This window comes from Ascaphus truei, chromosome 1 (genome assembly GCF_040206685.1).
Source record: "Ascaphus truei isolate aAscTru1 chromosome 1, aAscTru1.hap1, whole genome shotgun sequence".
NCBI lineage: Eukaryota > Metazoa > Chordata > Amphibia > Anura > Ascaphidae > Ascaphus > Ascaphus truei.
This window is the reverse complement of record NC_134483.1, coordinates 552,733,308-552,751,195: the sequence shown is the minus strand read 5'-3', so window position 1 is coordinate 552,751,195 and position 17,888 is coordinate 552,733,308. Positions and strand designations below refer to the sequence as shown.

Below are 17,888 nucleotides of genomic sequence, written 5' to 3'. Positions count from 1 at the left end.
GTACTTAAAGTGAGTGTCCTTAAAGCGGGGTATGCCTGTATATGTATATTTGTATATATATATGTGTATATATATATATGTATATATATATATATATATGTGTGTATGTACTGCTGCGGCCGAGTTTATTCGAGCATTTGCCCGTTCTCGGCCGCAGCAGTTACCTGGCGCGCGCCGGAGGGTGCCGGGCGCGCGCCGAAGCAGCGGAGGAGAGGCCCGCCGATCGCGGCTTCCCCCTCTCCTCTCCGGGTCCGCCGGGTCCCCCGGAACCCCCTGCCGCCGTCCCCCACATCGCGGGACACCAGGGCTCCCTCGGGGAGCCCTGGACGCGCGTGCAGGGGGCGCAGGCACCCGATGACGCGTGACCGCGCATCGGTGACGCGCGGCACGCCGAGGGGCTGCCACTTGCAAGCCGGGAAATCTCCCGGCTTGCGGAACTGGCCACACTTCAATAAAGTGTGTCGCCAGTGTATGTGTATATATATATATATATACATATATATACATATATATACATATACATATACATACAGTGTTCGACAAATCACCCAAAAATCTACTCGCCCAACCAAAAAATCTACTCGCCACCTAGTCCCGCTACAACCCCGCCCCTAGTCCCACCCCCAACCCCGCCCCTAGTCCCGCCCCCAACCCCGCTTTAAAATAAAATATATAAATAAAATACATTTAATAAATTCCTAATCAGAACAACATTCGTTTTTGGCAAATGTATTTATTTATTACATTATACTACAATTAGTCCTTGTTACGTGTGTGTGTCTGTGTGTGTCTGTGTGTGTCTGTGTGTGTCTGTGTGTGTCTGTGTGTGTCTGTGTGTGTTTGTGTGTGTTTGTGTGTGTGAGTGTAAGTGTGTAAATGTCAGATCTAGAAATAAAAGCCAGGTGTGAATGACTAGTTTCCTGAACCCCTTAACCAGTGTCTGGATGCCCCCGCTTCACAATATCTAAAGCAGCAATCCCACCTGGGATCTTACCTGATCCGCAGTCCCTCAATGTCCAGGTACCTCATTCCCGCAATGTTATACATTGGAGGGGAGGTGTTCCCTACCTGTCTTCTGGGTTAGGGGGGTTCCGATGTCCTCCGTGTGAAGCTCGAGTCAGATCTGGAAGAAAGCAGTATAGGGTAGTTAAGATTTCGGTGTAGTATAGGGCAGTTAAGATATATAGGGTAAATAAGAGATGCAGATCCAGAGTGTGAGTGACAGAGAGAGTGTGGGGAGAGGGAGAGAGAGTGTGGGGAGAGGGAGAGAGAGTGTGGGGAGAGGGAGAGAGAGTGTGGGGGAGAGGGAGAGAGAGTGTGGGGGAGAGGGAGAGAGAGTGTGGGGGAGAGAGAGAGAGTGTGGGGGAGAGAGAGAGTGTGGGGGAGAGAGAGAGAGAGAGTGGGGGGAGAGAGAGAGAGAGAGTGTGGGGGAGAGAGAGAGAGAGAGAGAGTGTGGAGAGAGAGAGAGTGTGGAGAGAGAGAGAGTGTGGAGAGAGAGAGAGTGTGGAGAGAGAGAGAGTGTGGAGAGAGAGAGAGTGTGGAGAGAGAGAGTGTGTGGAGAGAGAGAGTGTGTGGAGAGAGAGAGTGTGTGGAGAGAGAGAGTGTGTGGAGAGAGAGAGTGTGTGGAGAGAGAGAGTGTGTGGAGAGAGAGAGTGTGTGGAGAGAGAGAGTGTGTGGAGAGAGAGAGTGTGTGGAGAGAGAGAGTGTGTGGAGAGAGAGAGTGTGTGGAGAGAGAGAGTGTGTGGAGAGAGAGTGTGTGGAGAGGAGAGAGTGTGTGGAGAGAGAGAGTGTGTGGAGAGAGAGAGTGTGTGGAGAGAGAGAGTGTGTGGAGAGAGAGAGTGTGTGGAGAGAGAGAGTGTGTGGAGAGAGAGAGTGTGGGGGGAGAGAGAGTGTGTGGGGGGAGAGAGAGTGTGGGGGGAGAGAGAGTGTGGGGAGAGAGAGAGTGTGGGGAGAGAGAGAGTGTGGGGAGAGAGAGAGTGTGGGGAGAGAGAGAGTGTGGGGAGAGAGAGAGTGTGGGGAGAGAGAGAGTGTGGGGAGAGAGAGTGTGGGGGAGAGAGAGAGAGTGTGGGGAGAGAGAGAGAGTGTGGGAGAGAGAGAGAGTGTGGGGAGAGAGAGAGAGTGTGGTGGGGGAGAGAGAGAGTGAGTGTGGGGGGGAGAGAGAGAGTGTGGGGGGGGGGAGAGAGAGAGTGTGGGGGGGGGGAGAGAGAGAGTGTGGGGGGGGGAGAGAGAGAGTGTGGGGGGGAGAGAGAGAGAGTGTGGGGGAGAGAGAGAGAGTGTGGGGAGAGAGAGAGAGTGTGGGGGAGAGAGAGAGAGTGTGGGGGAGAGAGAGAGAGTGTGGGGGAGAGAGAGAGAGTGTGGGGGAGAGGAGAGAGTGTGGGGGAGAGGGAGAGAGTGTGGGGAGAGGGAGAGAGTGTGGGGAGAGGGAGAGAGTGTGGGGAGAGGGAGAGAGTGTGGGGAGAGGGAGAGAGTGTGGGGAGAGGGAGAGAGTGTGGGGAGGGAGAGAGTGTGGGGAGAGGGAGAGAGTGTGGGGAGAGGGAGAGAGTGTGGGGAGAGGGAGAGAGTGTGGGGAGAGGGAGAGAGTGTGGGAGAGGGAGAGAGTGTGGGGAGAGGGAGAGAGTGTGGGGAGAGGGAGAGAGTGTGGGGAGAGGGAGAGAGTGTGGGGAGAGGGAGAGAGTGGGGAGAGGGAGAGAGTGAGCTGTGGGGTGAGAGAGGAGAGAGTGTGGGGGAGAGAGAGAGAGTGTGGGGGGAGAGAGAGAGAGTGTGGGGGTGTGAGAGAGTGTGGGGAGAGAGAGAGAGAGTGTGGGGGGAGAGAGAGACAGAGTGTGGGGGAGAGAGAGAGAGAGTGTGGGGGAGAGAGAGTGTGGGGGAGAGAGAGTGTGGGGGAGAGAGAGTGTGGGGGAGAGAGAGTGTGGGGGAGAGAGAGTGTGGGGAGAGAGGTGTGGGAGAGAGTGTGGGGGAGAGAGAGTGTGGGGGAGAGAGAGTGTGGGGAGAGAGAGAGAGTGTGGGGAGAGAGAGAGGTGGGGGAGAGAGAGAGAGTGGGGGGAGAGAGAGAGTGTGGGGAGGGGAGAGAGAGTGTGGGGAGGGGAGAGAGAGTGTGGGAGGGGGAGAGAGTCGTGTGGGGAGGGGAGAGAGAGTGTGGGGAGGGGAGAGAGAGTGTGGGGAGGGGGAGAGTGTGGGGAGGGGAGAGAGAGTGTGGGGAGGGGAGAGAGAGTGTGGGAGGGGAGAGAGAGTGTGGGGAGGGGAGAGAGAGTGTGGGGGGGAGAGAGAGTGTGTGGGGGAGAGAGAGTGTGTGGGGGAGAGTGTGTGGGGGAGACAGAGGAGAGAAAAGGTGGGTGACACACACAGAGGGTGGGTGATACACAGAGAGAGAGAGTTGGGTGAGTAGTTTGCTGGGTGAGTGGCTGGGTGGGGCAGGGGTGACTGGGTGGGTGGGTGAGTGACTGACACTGACTGGGGTAGGGGTGACTGACACTGACTGGGGCAGGGGTGACTGACACTGGACTGGGGCAGGGGTGACTGACACTGACTGGGGCAGGGGTGACTGACACTGACTGGGGCAGGGGTGACTGACACTGACTGGGGGTGGGGGGGTTACTGACACTGACTGGGGGTGGGGGGGTGACTGACACTGACTGGGGTTGGGGGGGTGACTGACACTGACTGGGGGTGGGGGGGGTGACTGACACTGACTGGGGTGGGGGGGGTGACTGACACTGACTGGGGGTGGGGGGTGACTGACACTGACTGGGGGTGGGGGGGTGACTGACACTGACTGGGGGTGGGGGGGTGACTGACACTGACTGGGGGTGGGGGGGTGACTGGCACTGACTGGGGTGGGGGGGTGACTGACACTGACTGGGGGTGGGGGGGTGACTGACACTGACTGGGGGTGTGGGGGTGACTGACACTGACTGGGGGTGGGGGGGGTGACTGACACTGACTGGGGGTGGGGGGGTGACTGACACTGACTGGGGGTGGGGGGTGACTGACACTGACTGGGGGTGGGGGGGTGACTGACACTGACTGGGGGTGGGGGGGTGACTGACACTGACTGGGGGTGGGGGGGTGACTGACACTGACTGAGGGTGGGGGGGTGACTGACACTGACTGGGGGTGGGGGGTGACTGACACTGACTGGGGGTGGGGGGTGACTGACACTGACTGGGGGTGGGGGGTGACTGACTGGGGGGGGGTGACTGACTGGGGGGGGTGACTGACTGGGGGGGTGACTGACTGGGGGGGTGACTGACTGGGGGGGTGACTGACTGGGGGGGGGTTACTGACTGGGGGGGGTTACTGATTGGGGGGGAGGTTACTGATTGGGGGGGGGAGGTTACTGATTGGGGGGTTCCTCTGGTGTCACACACATACACATACTCCCATACACACATACACATACTCCCATACACACATACATTCATTCACACACACACACATTCTCCCACACACACACACACATTCTCACACACACACAGGGGAGGAAAGGCCGCGACCAGCACCACGCTCCTCCCCCCACCCACCCACGCCCATCTCCTGCTCGTGTGGGGGGCAGGCCGACATCCCCCCCCCCCCAATCAGCAGGGTGGGTGGGAGGCACGTGGTGAGGTATCCCCCACTGGGCGCCCCAGGTGACAGTCAGCCCCGCCGTGGCCGCCACTGCCCTGCTCCCCTCGCCGGCATGTCACAGTGCACGGCCAAGCTGCAGGCTGCTTCTTCCCCCCCAGCCCGCGGCGGCATGAAGCTCGTGGGGGGAGGGGGGGGGCAGGCCGACATCCCCCCACCTCATGCGGCGGCTGCGCCATGATGAAGATAGCTGGCGCATGGGAGGCACGTGGTGAGGGCCGAGCCCCCCCCCCGCAAGCCAACCGGGCTGCAGCAGCGGGGACCTCCCGCCCCGGACATCGATCGGTGGATCGAGGGGAAGGGGACAGGAGGAGGGGAAGGGGACAGGAGCAGGAGGAGGGGACAGGAGGAGGGGAAGGGGACAGGAGCAGGGGACAGGAGAGCTGCCGCGGTGGGGAGTAGGGAGCCATGTGGGGACCAGGGGGATCGCACGGGTTTGCTTGCAGGGAAGGAGCAGAGGGGCCGCAGCATGGAGAGTACTTACCCTCCAACAGATCTCCAGGCAGAAAGAATGGCCGCTCGTTGGGGGCAGGCTCATATAGAGCCTGGCCACGCGCCCACAAAGCCTGGGAGCGCGCACCAATCAGCTGTCAGGTAGGGGGAGTTTTTTGGTTTTTTTTTTAGCGCGAGCAGAGAAAATTTCAGCGCGAACGGGGGAATTTAAAAAAAAAACACGTGCTGCTTGGGCCAATATTTACACGCCCGGGGGTTAAATCCACACGCCCCGGGCGAGTAAATGTATAGGATTGTCGAACACTGTGTATATATATATATATATATATAATATATATATATATATATCACCAAAAAATCTACTCGCCGAACAAAAAAAATCTATTTGCCACCTAGTACCAAACGTGTGCTGCTTGGGCCAATAGGAGCTTGCCACGATGTTAAATCCACTCGCCCGGGGCGAGCAAATGTATAGGTTTGTCGAACACTGTAATATATATGTGTGTGTGTGTGTATATATATATACATATATATATATACATATATACTCGTCTGCTCCTCCGTACATCTCAGCCCTAATTTCTCGCTATGCACCATCCCGATTCTTGCGTTCTGCTCAAGGATGTCTTCTTTCTACCCCCTTTGTATCTAAAGCCCTCTCCTGCCTTAAACCTTTCTCACTGACTGCCCCGCACATCTGGAAAGCCCTTCCCCTCAATACCCGACTAGCACCCTCTCTATCCACCTTTAAGACACACCTGCTTAAAGAAGCATATGAGTAGCACCATGGCTAACACTAAACACCTGATGCATAAAGCTTGGCCCCTGCAGAAACATATATATTGTGACAGAGTCACTGTCCTTATGGACTAAAGAGTTAGCAGAGTGGATAGGTTCCAGTGTGCAGGAGGTTACGTTTCTCTCTGTGAGCTTGCTGCACCTGCAGCTAATTAAGCAGGAAGGACTCCTGAGAGACTGAAAGTTTAAAAGGCAGGAAGTAGCCTGCACAAAGGGAGTTATCTTTTCCCCAGGAGGGTAGAGAGACTTCTCTCCAGCTGGGACCCCAACCCAGGATAAAAGATTGCTACGAGCTGGACACAGCCTGCTCCCCGAAACCGGCAACCTGAAGGATTGAAGGAGCGACTCAAAGACCCTGGGATAGGGATCCCCTACAAACAGATAAGCCATAAATAACACTCTGCAATGTTAAAAGTCTGTTTGCTGCTGCGATTTAGACAAGAGACTTTGTTATTGTACTTTGTTTGTGGAGCACTTGTTTTGGGGTCAGATAACCATATTAGCTGACTGCCCGGTAGATAGGGCTGAAGAAGTTGAGTTAGTTTCCCTAACGGGAATAGGAATTTATTTCATGTTTTATTTTGCGTTAAAGGTACAGTACCCTGATGGTTATTTGGCTGGTGGATAATAAAACCACTATAGTTAATGTTTCATACCGGGTCTGTCTTACTGACCCTGCCGCGAGGCCATCCTGCAACAGGTGGTGTCAGAAGTGGGATGCTGCGCCTCTGGGGGTCAGTAGATGAAGATGTGTTAAGTTCATGAACCCAAGCAGAAAACAAAAATGTTTATTTTGCTGAAGTAAGAACAACTCACGTGTGTGTGTGGTATAAAGTCTGCCCCGTCGGGTGTTTAAAAAAAAAAACTGGATTTTAAAATGCCGACGTCAAATATTTGTTTTGTAATGTACGTAACCATACAAAACAGGGTCCCTTCAGGCCATATGATGAGGAGGAGGATGACGACTCTTACGTGGCCCCAGGAAAAGAGCCGCACCCGCAGATGAAAGCAGCAGAAGTGACCAGCGTCCAGAGCGCAGGACCCCATAACCTTGGAGCCATGCCGGCTAAAAGGAAACCTGGTGACGAAAGGATTCAGTATGCTGGGCCTGTCAGGAGCCAGGTCACCTGGAAGAATCGTGTCCCCACATCCTCAAATATAAACAGTGGCAACAGGAGCAGCATGAGGAATACTGTATCCCACAGCTACGAAAGCAAGCAATGGGGTGTGAGCAGGAGGAAGTGACTGAACCATTTGAGCCTGCGATGGCTGGACAACGTACGTCGGAAAGACACTGAGATGTGCTGGAGACCGGAGGGACGGGCAGAATCGTCACAGGAACAGCGGCAAAGGGAAAGGAGGAACGAAGGGAAGCTAAATCCTTGATCCAGAATCAAGATGCCTTAAACTCTGCACTCCAAACTGCCTACTGTGATTATAAAGTCCTGCAGGAACGCTTAGGTAAGGAGCGAGAAGCTAACGCCAAGATACAGGAGGTTAACGCAGAGTATACGCCCAGCCTTACTTGAGTATGCTGCTTTGTAGAATACAGAGCGCCTCTTACGGGGTGAGTTGGAAGAGTTGAATAATAGTGTGGAGAGGGCAGATGCTGCGGTGCCGCTATGGTTGAAAAGCAGAGCAGATCAAATGATTGCTAACCTGAAACAGGAAAATGAAGACTCTGCAAGAGATTCACAATTGCCATAGAGAATTGGACATCTCTGCTCAAGGATGTCTACTTTCTACCCCCTTTGTATCTAAAGCCCTCTCCCGCCTTAAACCTTTTTCACTGACTGCCCCACACCTCTGGAATGCCCTTCCCCTCAGTACCCGACTAGCACCCTCTCTAGCCACCTTTAAGACCCACCTTACGACACACTTGCTTAAAGAAGCATATGAATAGCACTGTGGATATTCTGAACACAGGATACATAAAGATTGGCCCCCTGCAGACGCACTTACCAGAACTCCCTCCTACTGTCTCTGTACGTTCTCCCTACCTACCAATTAGAATGTAAGCTCCTCAGGGCAGGGACTCCTCTTCCGAAATGTTACTTTTATGTCTAAAGCACTTATTCCCATGATCTGTTATTTATATTATCTGTTATTTATTTTATTACCACATGTATTACTACTGTGAAGCGCTATGTACACTAATGGCGCTATATAAATAAAGACATACAATACAATACAATCTCACAAAAAGAGGTTCACGCTCTCAAAATAGAGCTGGAACACTCTCACCAAGAGTGCCAATGTATAAATGCATATATATATATATATATATATATATATATATCAGGCCCTGAGTGATATAGAGACAGTAAAAATGGAGAACCAAAGCTGGGAGGAAGAAGCTTCACATTTGACTGACCTTGAGGCGATAAAGGATACCGCTACCACCATGTACAGAAAGTCGAGCGAATCAGAGAAAACAAGTACTGACTGGAAACTGTATGACGAGTTATCCCAGAAAGACGTTCAAAACCTCATCACAAAATTAAGCGTTTCTCAGCAAGAGGCTCGCGCGCTCAAAGCAGAACGTGGTAGGGTAAAGAGAGGATTTACACAGGAGAATTCTGGGGTGCAGGAAGCACCGGAGAGAGCAGAAATAAGACTGTATCAAGAGCTCCAAGTCTCCCAGGAAGAGATACACATCCCCAGCACAGAGCTGGAACTCTCACGCCATGAGGTCCACGCTCGCAGCACAGAGCTGGAACTCTCACGCCATGAGGTCCACGCTCGCAGCACAGAGCTGGAACTCTCACGCCATGAGGTCCACGCTCGCAGCACAGAGCTGGAACTCTCACGCCATGAGGTCCACGCTCGCAGCACAGAGCTGGAACTCTCACGCCATGAGGTCCACGCTCGCAGCACAGAGCTGGAACTCTCACGCCATGAGGTCCACGCTCGCAGCACAGAGCTGGAACTCTCACGCCATGAGGTCCACGCTCGCAGCACAGAGGTCTGGGAATTGAAGGATGCTGAGGGAGAGATCATGGTTCGGTTAGAGACTGTAAGAAGAGCAAATCAACTCTGAGACAGAAAAATTCAGACTTGGCTGACCAGGTGAGTGAAAGAGATTAAGAAGCTTCACCAAGTAGAAGATGTAAAGAAGCAATTGATCCAGAAAAAATTAGAAGTACGGGAAGCACTGGTGAATGCAGAAAAGTACTGCACAAGGAAGATGAGTCCCTGGAGCAGCACACGCCAGCAGAGCAAATACTGCAGGACCATCTGAGTGCCCAGCGTGTCCCTGCAGAGCAACCTGACGAGCTGACGGCCACACTAAGCCCCACCAAAGCAGCACGGGAAGAGGAGCTTAGGAGCCAGGTGACTCTGAATAACGGGGAACGGGAAAAGACCCAGAAATTGGAGCGAGAGCTGGAGGAGCAGAAAAATCTGCCCTATTCCAAAAAATCAGTTCGCCGGAGGAGAAAGCGGCATGGAAAACGCAAACAACAATGAAATCCGCTGAGCTACAAAATATGATGGAGGCGCTGATGCAGAGCAGGCACCAGGAAGAGGTGGAGGCTCTAAGACGGGAACTGCAGGATCAAGCTGAAGCTGTTAAAAAGAAAATGGAACCAGCTCGGAAGCCATTGGAGGCCAAAGATAATGAGATCAAAAAAATAAAAGAGACACTGGGGTCACAGAGCGAGACCATGAGGAAGATGGCAGGAGAATTGCAGGAGGCACGTAAGAAACAGAGGACTCGTGCTGGGGAACTAAAGCTGCTACAAAGAGGAAAAGATATTCTGACATTCCAGAAATGCTGCGGGATGTGTATCCTAGGAAGGATGGCGGGAGAAAACCATGTGAGTAAACGCTGCGTGACTGGCGCCATACAGTCCGGACACACATCCTATGTCATCCTAAGCAAGCGGGGCAGTCCGAAAAGCACGTCTGCAATGCCATTGCACTACCCCCAAACTACTTTACACTAAAACACGGGATAAAAGGGCCAAATTACGGCGGAGTGTCGCCATAAAACTCCAGCCGTACAACCGTGTCAACGGGGCCCGAAGTAGCGTCCTTGCCTGGAAAGCAGCTAATATAAAGATGCGGTCTCAAGAATAAGGCAGAAAGGTGTCCACGTTCGTATGTGGGGAAAAGTGTCACTGGAGCGCCAGTGGTACTCCTGTCGGAGTAAGTTAATGGGCCAAGAAAGGCCCAAATCTTCAAGTCTGGCGACTGTGAAAGAGAAGTTCCAAGAGGTGTACATTTGGAGTTGAGGATAACGCTGCACGAGTTGAAAACAAGTCTGGCGACTGTGAAAGAGATGCACCATGGGGTGCACTGGAAATCCCGTTCAAGCTGAAATACTAAAGCTGCATGGTGTGGAACCAACCATAGGACTTGTGGTGACTGACTGGTCTCTTGTCTCCAATGCTCAAGGTACGCTGAGTGAGGAAGGTCCAAAGACCATCACCGCTGAAATATAGTGCTGTGCAGACACTTGCATATGGCCAGAGTATCATCTGATTCTCACACCTCATGACATCACCGGACATGGCCATTGGAATACAAATCACGGAAGGACATATCGCCCTAATTGAGGATCATGATTGATATACCTAGAAGTAACTACGTGTTGGGTCATACAGACCATACCCAATGTACTCCTGGTTCACGGACACCTCTGCCTTCATGGTGCTTGCTATGTTACCATCAATGATGGGGAGTTCCAATGAGCATGCGCCAGGAGTACTCAATGTCTTATAATAAAGTTCAGAGTTTCTTGTTATCGCTGTGTGACCCTCTCAGGAAAAAGTGGGGGATGGGACACTCGCGCTGCAAACACTCGCCTTCAGATATACTGCGCCTTTAATTCTGGCACCGGGGGGGAGCGCGAGTCACGGGGGACCAAGCGGGCGCCGGGGGGGGGAGCGCGAGTCACGGGGGACCAAGCGGCGCCGGGTGGGGGGGAAGCGCGAGTCACGGGGGACCAAGCGGGCACCGGGGGGGGGGGGAGCGCGAGGTGGGGGGAGGGACAGTGTGTGTGTGGTGCAGGGGGGGACAGTGTGTGTGTGGGGGAGGGGGGGTCAGTGTGTGTGTGAGGGGGGCAGTGTGTGTGTGGGAGGGGACAGTGTGTGTGTGGGGGTGGACAGTGTGTGTGGGGGTGGACAGTGTGTGTGTGGGGGAGGGGGGGACAGTGTGTGTGGGGGGGAGGGGGGGCAGTGTGTGTGTGGGGGAGGGGGGGGCAGTGTGTGTGTGGGGGAGGGGGGGACAGTGTGTGTGTGTGGGGGGGGGGGAGGGGGGGACAGTGTGTGGGGGAGGGGGGACAGTGTGTGGGGGGGGGGACAGTGTGACTCCCGGGCAAAGCCGGGTCTCTCAGCTAGTATATAATATAATGTAGTGAGGGGTATTACTAATATACAGACAGGTCACACTGTAACATGTATGTATGTCTTTATTTATATAGCGCCATTAATGTACATAGCGCGTCACATTAGTAATACACGTGACAATCATATAAATAATCATATAAATAACAGGTCATGGGAATAAGTGCTTCAGACATAAAAGTAACATTAAGGAAGAGGAGTCCCTGCTCCGAGGAGCTTACAGTCTAATTGATAGGTAGAACGTACAGAGACAGTAGGAGGGAGTTCTGGTAAGGGAAGGAGGAGCCACCCTCCAAATCAGCTGGGACCAGCTGAACAGTATTGCAAAACATACAGAACCCCAATAAGCTCATATTGAACCCCCAAAATAACATATGTATGTATATATATATATATATATATATATATATAGTGACATAGTCCAAAGATGTTAGGCAGCTTTCTGCCCCATTTTAGAGCAGAAAGTGCAGGAATAGCTAAAAATGATCCGTTCCACAGCTTCACATTAACTCAGGCAGCTGGATGGAAAATCCAGACCACAGATTACAATGGCTCTAGTTCTCCCTCACCTGCTCTTCTAATCACATGCACAGGTATTTAGAGCAGAGAGGTTTTGCATTTCACTCTCTCTCCTTGGAGCCTGGAGGCTGGGGGTATCGCTGCTCCCCTGCATCCAGTATCGGGGTTGACGGCCCCTCCACGTATCACAGTACCAGAGGATTTGCCTGGACTCCACGATATGTGACAAACGCCCCTCTTTTGTAGTGCTGACGTCTGTCTGTGTTCTTCCCGACACAGTCTTCTAGGGTTAATTATACAACAAACAGGATCATGCAAAGTATTATGCTGCTTAACTCAGGCTTCTGCCTGCTTTATTTTCATCCAATTAAGGTACTGCAGCTTTAACATGTGTAGGTTAGAGGTACTCAGATACTTTCATTCAGCAGTTCACACATTTCAGTGTTACAATATTTCCCACACTGTTATTTCAAGAAATAAAACCAAAATGTTTTGCTGAAGAAAAAAAAAAAAAAAAATTGCATCTAGCCAGTGCTGTTTGTAAAGCTAATGCCTTTTGCTGAAGTGAGTGAATTTGCAGCTAGCAAGTGCTGTATGCAAGTGGCTGAAGTGAGTGAAATTGCAGCTAGCAGATTGTCCCTGCCGGGTTTCTAAAATGGCCGACGTGAAATGTTTGTTTTGTAATGTACATAATCATGAAAAACAGTGTCCCTTCAGGCCATACGATGATGATGATGATGGCGACTCGTATGTGGCCCCTGGAGGAGAGCCGTACCCACAGATGAATTTAGTATGCTGGACCTGTCATAAAGTAGGTCACATGGAAGATGTGTGCCCCAAAAATTTCAAAGACAAACAGCTGCAAAAACAAGCAACGCCCTATGAGTGCAAGCAAGATGTGGAAGCTGATACCAGTGTGCTTGTGCCCAGTACCACTGATATCTCTGGAGCTAATAAAGCAAAAAGAAAGAAGAAAAAGAAAACTGTTCCTCAAGTCACAGGGGAAGTGACCGAGCCACTTGAACCTGCGCTGTCAGGACATGTGTCAGAAAGGCGCCAAGATGTGCTGCAGACCGGAGTGACCGGCAGAATTGTCACGGGAACAGTGGCAAAGGAAAAGGAGGAGCAAAGGGAAGCTGAATCCTTGAACCAGGATAAAGAGGCTTTGGTTTCTGCACTCCAAGCTGCCCGCCATGATTATGAAGTCCTGCGGCAGGGATTGATGAAGGAGCGAGAATGTTGGAAGAATAAGCAAGAATCTAACAATAAGGTGCGAGAATGTTGGAACAAGGAGCGAGAAGCGAACGCCGAGTTACAGAGGTGTATACTTCCAGCTTTACAAGAGCACGAGGCTTTGAAGAAAACAGAGTCTCTCTTACGGAGTGAGATGGAAGAGGTGACGGCTAATCTGGAAAAGGCCAACACCGTAATTGCCACCAGGGATGAAAAACAGATTAAGTCTGACAAATTGATTGCTATCCTAAAACAGAAATACGGGAAGGCTCTACAAGAGGTTCATGCGCTCAGCACAGAGGTGCAACACTTACGCCTGGAGGGCCACGGTCTGAACACAGAGCTGGGAATGTTGAAGCGAACCCATGAGAATGCCCTAAGTGAGTTAGAGACTGTAAAGCAAGAAAATGAGACTCTGAAATTGGAAAATTCAGATTTGACTGACCAAGCAGAAAAAGTAAAGAAACAGTTGACTCAGGAAAAATTAGAAGTGCAGGAAGCACTGATGCACACTCAGAGCCAGCACCAGGAAGAAATGGACGCTCTGAGAACAGAATTGCGACATGTATGCACAAAACAAAATTCTCTCGTGGAGGAACTTAACATTTTGAAAAAGGAGAAAAGCATTAGAATAATTCAGAAGCACTGCAAAGCTCTTGTCCAAGGAAGAAGGGAAAGAGAAAATTATCGGCGTAAACGCGCCGCAACTATCATCCTACAGGCTGCCTACAGATGGATGAAAATTCGTCGGTTCAATCACCGGAATAAAGCAGCCTGTGTTCTTCAATCATTCTACCGTGCCCGCATGGTACGAAACAGGTTCCTCATTATGAAAGGAGCAACTATAAAAATCCAGTCTCTGACTAGGATGACACAGAACAGGATTCGCTATCAAACCCTGAGAAATGCGTCACTGGTTATCCAGCGGTACTTCCGCCTGAATAAATGTAGACCTCAGGAAAGAGAGGTCCAAGACTACATGCCTGCCGGCTGCAAAGGTAAAATACCACAGGGTACAGCCGGAGTTAGTGAGAGCCCCATCAAGGTGAAGGTGCTCCAGGTAATCAGTGCTTCATCTTCTAAGTACCATAAAGGTTCAAAGGTCGCAAATCAAAAGCGACGAAGGTCAACGCTGGCCTTGAATTTTTCCGGATCTCGCCACTCTGGGCCACAATATAAAGACAAAGACTATCCGGCCCCAGAGTTCCGTCAGAAGCTAAAGAAACAGTCCAGTCATTTGCAGTTTGCAGCGGCCTATGAAATAAAGTCAGAAAATGTAATGGACTGGAAGTCAAAGAAAAAAAAAATGTGTTTGGGGAATTGACCGATATTTTTTTTGTTATTACACGTGTGGACTATGTCACGGACACTTAACTATGCAAATAAGCTATTGTAGTTAAGGTATATTAGGCCTCTAGAATAAGCATTTTGTCAATGTTACAGTGTTATATTGGTTCTCTGTGTTGAAAATGTAGCTAAACTACAAATCAATATACAGGGTTGATGGCCCTTTCGGTTGGTAAATATATAATGAGGTTCATATTCTACAGTAGAAAAACCCAGGGAGATAATAGAAATTGTTTGGTTTTGTGAATATATTTAGCATATCCTGGGTTGTAAGAATGTGTGCTAGACACTTATTTTTCAAAATAGTTCCCTAATAGAGAGCAACAAAATATGTTTGCCAAGTATAGTCTCTTATGACGAAACCTATTGTCCATAATTGCCATGGAAAAAGTTCATATTCGTATCATGTGAATACTTAATGTTGTACTGAGGAGTTAGCTCAAGTATTTCAGGTAGGACGCTCACCCCAGTGAGGTCCATGGCCGCTCACCCCAGTAGGTGTGAGCTGGGGAGGGGGATATGTGACATAGTCCAAAGATGTTAGGCAGCTTTCTGCCCCATTTTAGAGCAGAAAGTGCAGGAATAGCTAAAAATGATCCGTTCCACAGCTTCACATTAACTCAGGCAGCTGGATGGAAAATCCAGACCACAGATTACAATGGCTCTAGTTCTCCCTCACCTGCTCTTCTAATCACATGCACAGGTATTTAGAGCAGAGAGATTTTGCATTTCACTCTCTCTCCTTGGAGCCTGGAGGCTGGGGGTATCGCTGCTCCCCTGCATCCAGTATCGGGGTTGACGGCCCCTCCACGTATCACAGTACCAGAGGATTTGCCTGGACTCCACGAACAGATAAGACAAAACAAATGGTTACTGCTGTTGCTAAAAGACTGTGCTGTATCTTGTGTCCCTAAATGAGAGAGCATTGTTTTAAGCTGGGGAACCAGTTTAGTTGGCCAGCAGCTGTTAGAGAGACTGATTCTGATGTGTAGTTAGATCCCTGAAAGGGATAGGATTTGCTTATATGATTTTGGTTTTATTTCTTGAAATAACAGTGTGGGAAATATTGTAACACTGAAATGTGTGAACTGCTGAATGAAAGTATCTGAGTACCTCTAACCTATACATGTTAAAGCTGCAGTACCTTACTTGGATGAAAATAAAGCAGGCAGAAGCCTGAGTTAAGCAGCTTAATACTTTGCATGATCCTGTTTGTTGTATAATTAACCCTAGAAGACTGTGTCGGGAAGAACCCAGACAGACGTCAGCACTACAAAAGAGGGGCGTTTGTCACAATATATATATATATATATATATATATATATATATATATATATATATATATATATATATATATATATATATATATATATATATACGTATAGGTGTCAAAGAGGAGCGCTACTGAGCATGGCAATATATATTTAAAATAAGAGCTTCAATCAGACTTAGAACTATACAACTATTTTTGACAGACTTATTATAGATCATTCTTCCTGGTAATGTACAGGTTATTAAGAATTAATTTTAGTGTTAGGACCCTTGAGATGTGGTCTGCCTTGGAGGGGCTCAAGGGCTTACAACACTTTGGCCAAAGGGTTAAACTAAAAGACCATTTTATTCAAAAGATATCTATATATATACCTGCCTCTGTCCTCCCAGGATCCTTGCTGAGCTGAAGCTTCGAGATCCCAGCTTTCCAGACGTGTCCCATGGTGTCCTGATCCACAAAGTGATCATCGGGTCCCCAGCCCATCAGTAAGTGTCACCCTCACGTCAGTGACCGCAGCGCCCCATGTCACCCTCACGTCAGTGACCGCAGCGCCCCGTGTCACCCTCACGTCAGTGACCGCAGCGCCCGTGTCACCCTCACGTCAGTGACCGCAGCGCCCCGTGTTGCCCTCCATGTTGGTATCTGCGCCACCGTGTCGCCCCCCCACGTTGGTGACTGCAGCGCTCTGCGTTGCCCCCCACGTTGGTATCTGCAGCTCCCCGCATCGCCCCCCCACGTTGGTGTCTTCAGCGCCCTGCGTCGCCCCCCCACGTTGGTGTCTTCAGCGCCCTGCGTCGCCTCCTCACGTTGGTGACTGCAGCGCCCCGCGTCGCCCCCCCACGTTGGTGTCTTCAGCGCCCTGCGTCGCCCCCTCACGTTGGTGACTGCAGCACCCCGCGTCGCCCCCCCACGTTGGTGTCTTCAGCGCCCCGCGTCGCCCCCTCACGTTGGTGACTGCAGCACCCCGCGTCGCCCCCCACGTTGGTGTCTTCAGCGCCCCGCGTCGCCCCCCCACGTTGGTGACTGCAGCGCCCCGCGTCGCCCCCTCACGTTGGTGACTGCAGCACCCCGCGTCGCCCCCTCACGTTGGTGACTGCAGCACCCCGCGTCGCCCCCCTCACGTTGGTGACTGCAGCGCCCCGCCACGTTGGTGTCTTCAGCACCCTGCGTCGCCCCCCCACGTTGGTGACTGCAGCACCCCGCGTCGCCCCCCCCCACGTTGGTGACTGCAGCACCCCGCGTCGCCCCCCCCCACGTTGGTGACTGCAGCACCCCGCGTCGCCCCCCTCACGTTGGTGACGGCAGCACCCCGCGTCGCCCCCCTCACGTTGGTGACTGCAGCACCCCGCGTCGCCCCCCACGTTGGTGTCTTCAGCGCCCCGCGTCGCCCCCTCACGTTGGTGACTGCAGCGCCCCGCGTCGCCCCCCCACGTTGGTGACTGCAGCACCCCGCGTCGCCCCCCTCACGTTGGTGACTGCAGCACCCCGCGTCGCCCCCCTCACGTTGGTGACTGCAGCACCCCGCGTCGCCCCCCCACGTTGGTGTCTTCAGCGCCCCGCGTCGCCCCCTCACGTTGGTGACTGCAGCGCCCCGCGTCGCCCCCTCACGTTGGTGACTGCAGCACCCCGCGTCGCCCCCCTCACGTTGGTGACTGCAGCACCCCGCGTCGCCCCCCTCACGTTGGTGACTGCAGCACCCCGCGTCGCCCCCTCACGTTGGTGACTGCAGCACCCCGCATCGCCCCCCACGTTGGTGTCTTCAGCGCCCTGCGTCGCCCCCCCACGTTGGTGACTGCAGCGCCCCGCGTCGCCCCCCCACGTTGGTGTCTTCAGCGCCCCGCGCCGCCCCCTCACGTTGGTGACTGCAGCACCCCGCGCCGCCCCCCTCACGTTGGTGACTGCAGCACCCCGCGTCGCCCCCTCACGTTGGTGACTGCAGCACCCCGCGTCGCCCCCCTCACGTTGGTGACTGCAGCACCCCGCGTCGCCCCCCCACGTTGGTGTCATCAGCGCCCTGCGTCGCCCCCCCCACGTTGGTGACTGCAGCGCCCCGCGTCGCCCCCCTCACGTTGGTGACTACAGCGCCCCGCGTCGCCCCCCACGTTGGTATCTGCAGCACCCCGCGTCACCACTCGCGTTAGTGTGCGCAGCCCCCACGTCGCCCTCATACTGTGTATATTATAGTAATGATCTCTCCCCAGGGCTGGGCTGAAGGCCTCATACTGTGTATATTATAGTAATGATCTCTCCCCAGGGCTGGGCTGAAGGCCTCATACTGTGTATATTATAGTAAT

General features: G+C 52.4%; 1 protein-coding gene across 1 annotated transcript in view; it reads left to right on the top strand.

Moving 5' to 3' along the window:
- LOC142467945 (serine protease HTRA2, mitochondrial-like) overlaps positions 1 to 17,888 on the top strand; it is a 43,118-nt gene that overhangs the window by 18,288 nt on the left and 6,942 nt on the right. The window contains exon 3 of the mRNA XM_075573960.1: positions 15,984 to 16,079. Within this exon, the coding sequence (XP_075430075.1) occupies positions 15,984 to 16,079 (96 nt within the window). The remainder of the gene's footprint in view (positions 1 to 15,983; positions 16,080 to 17,888) is intronic.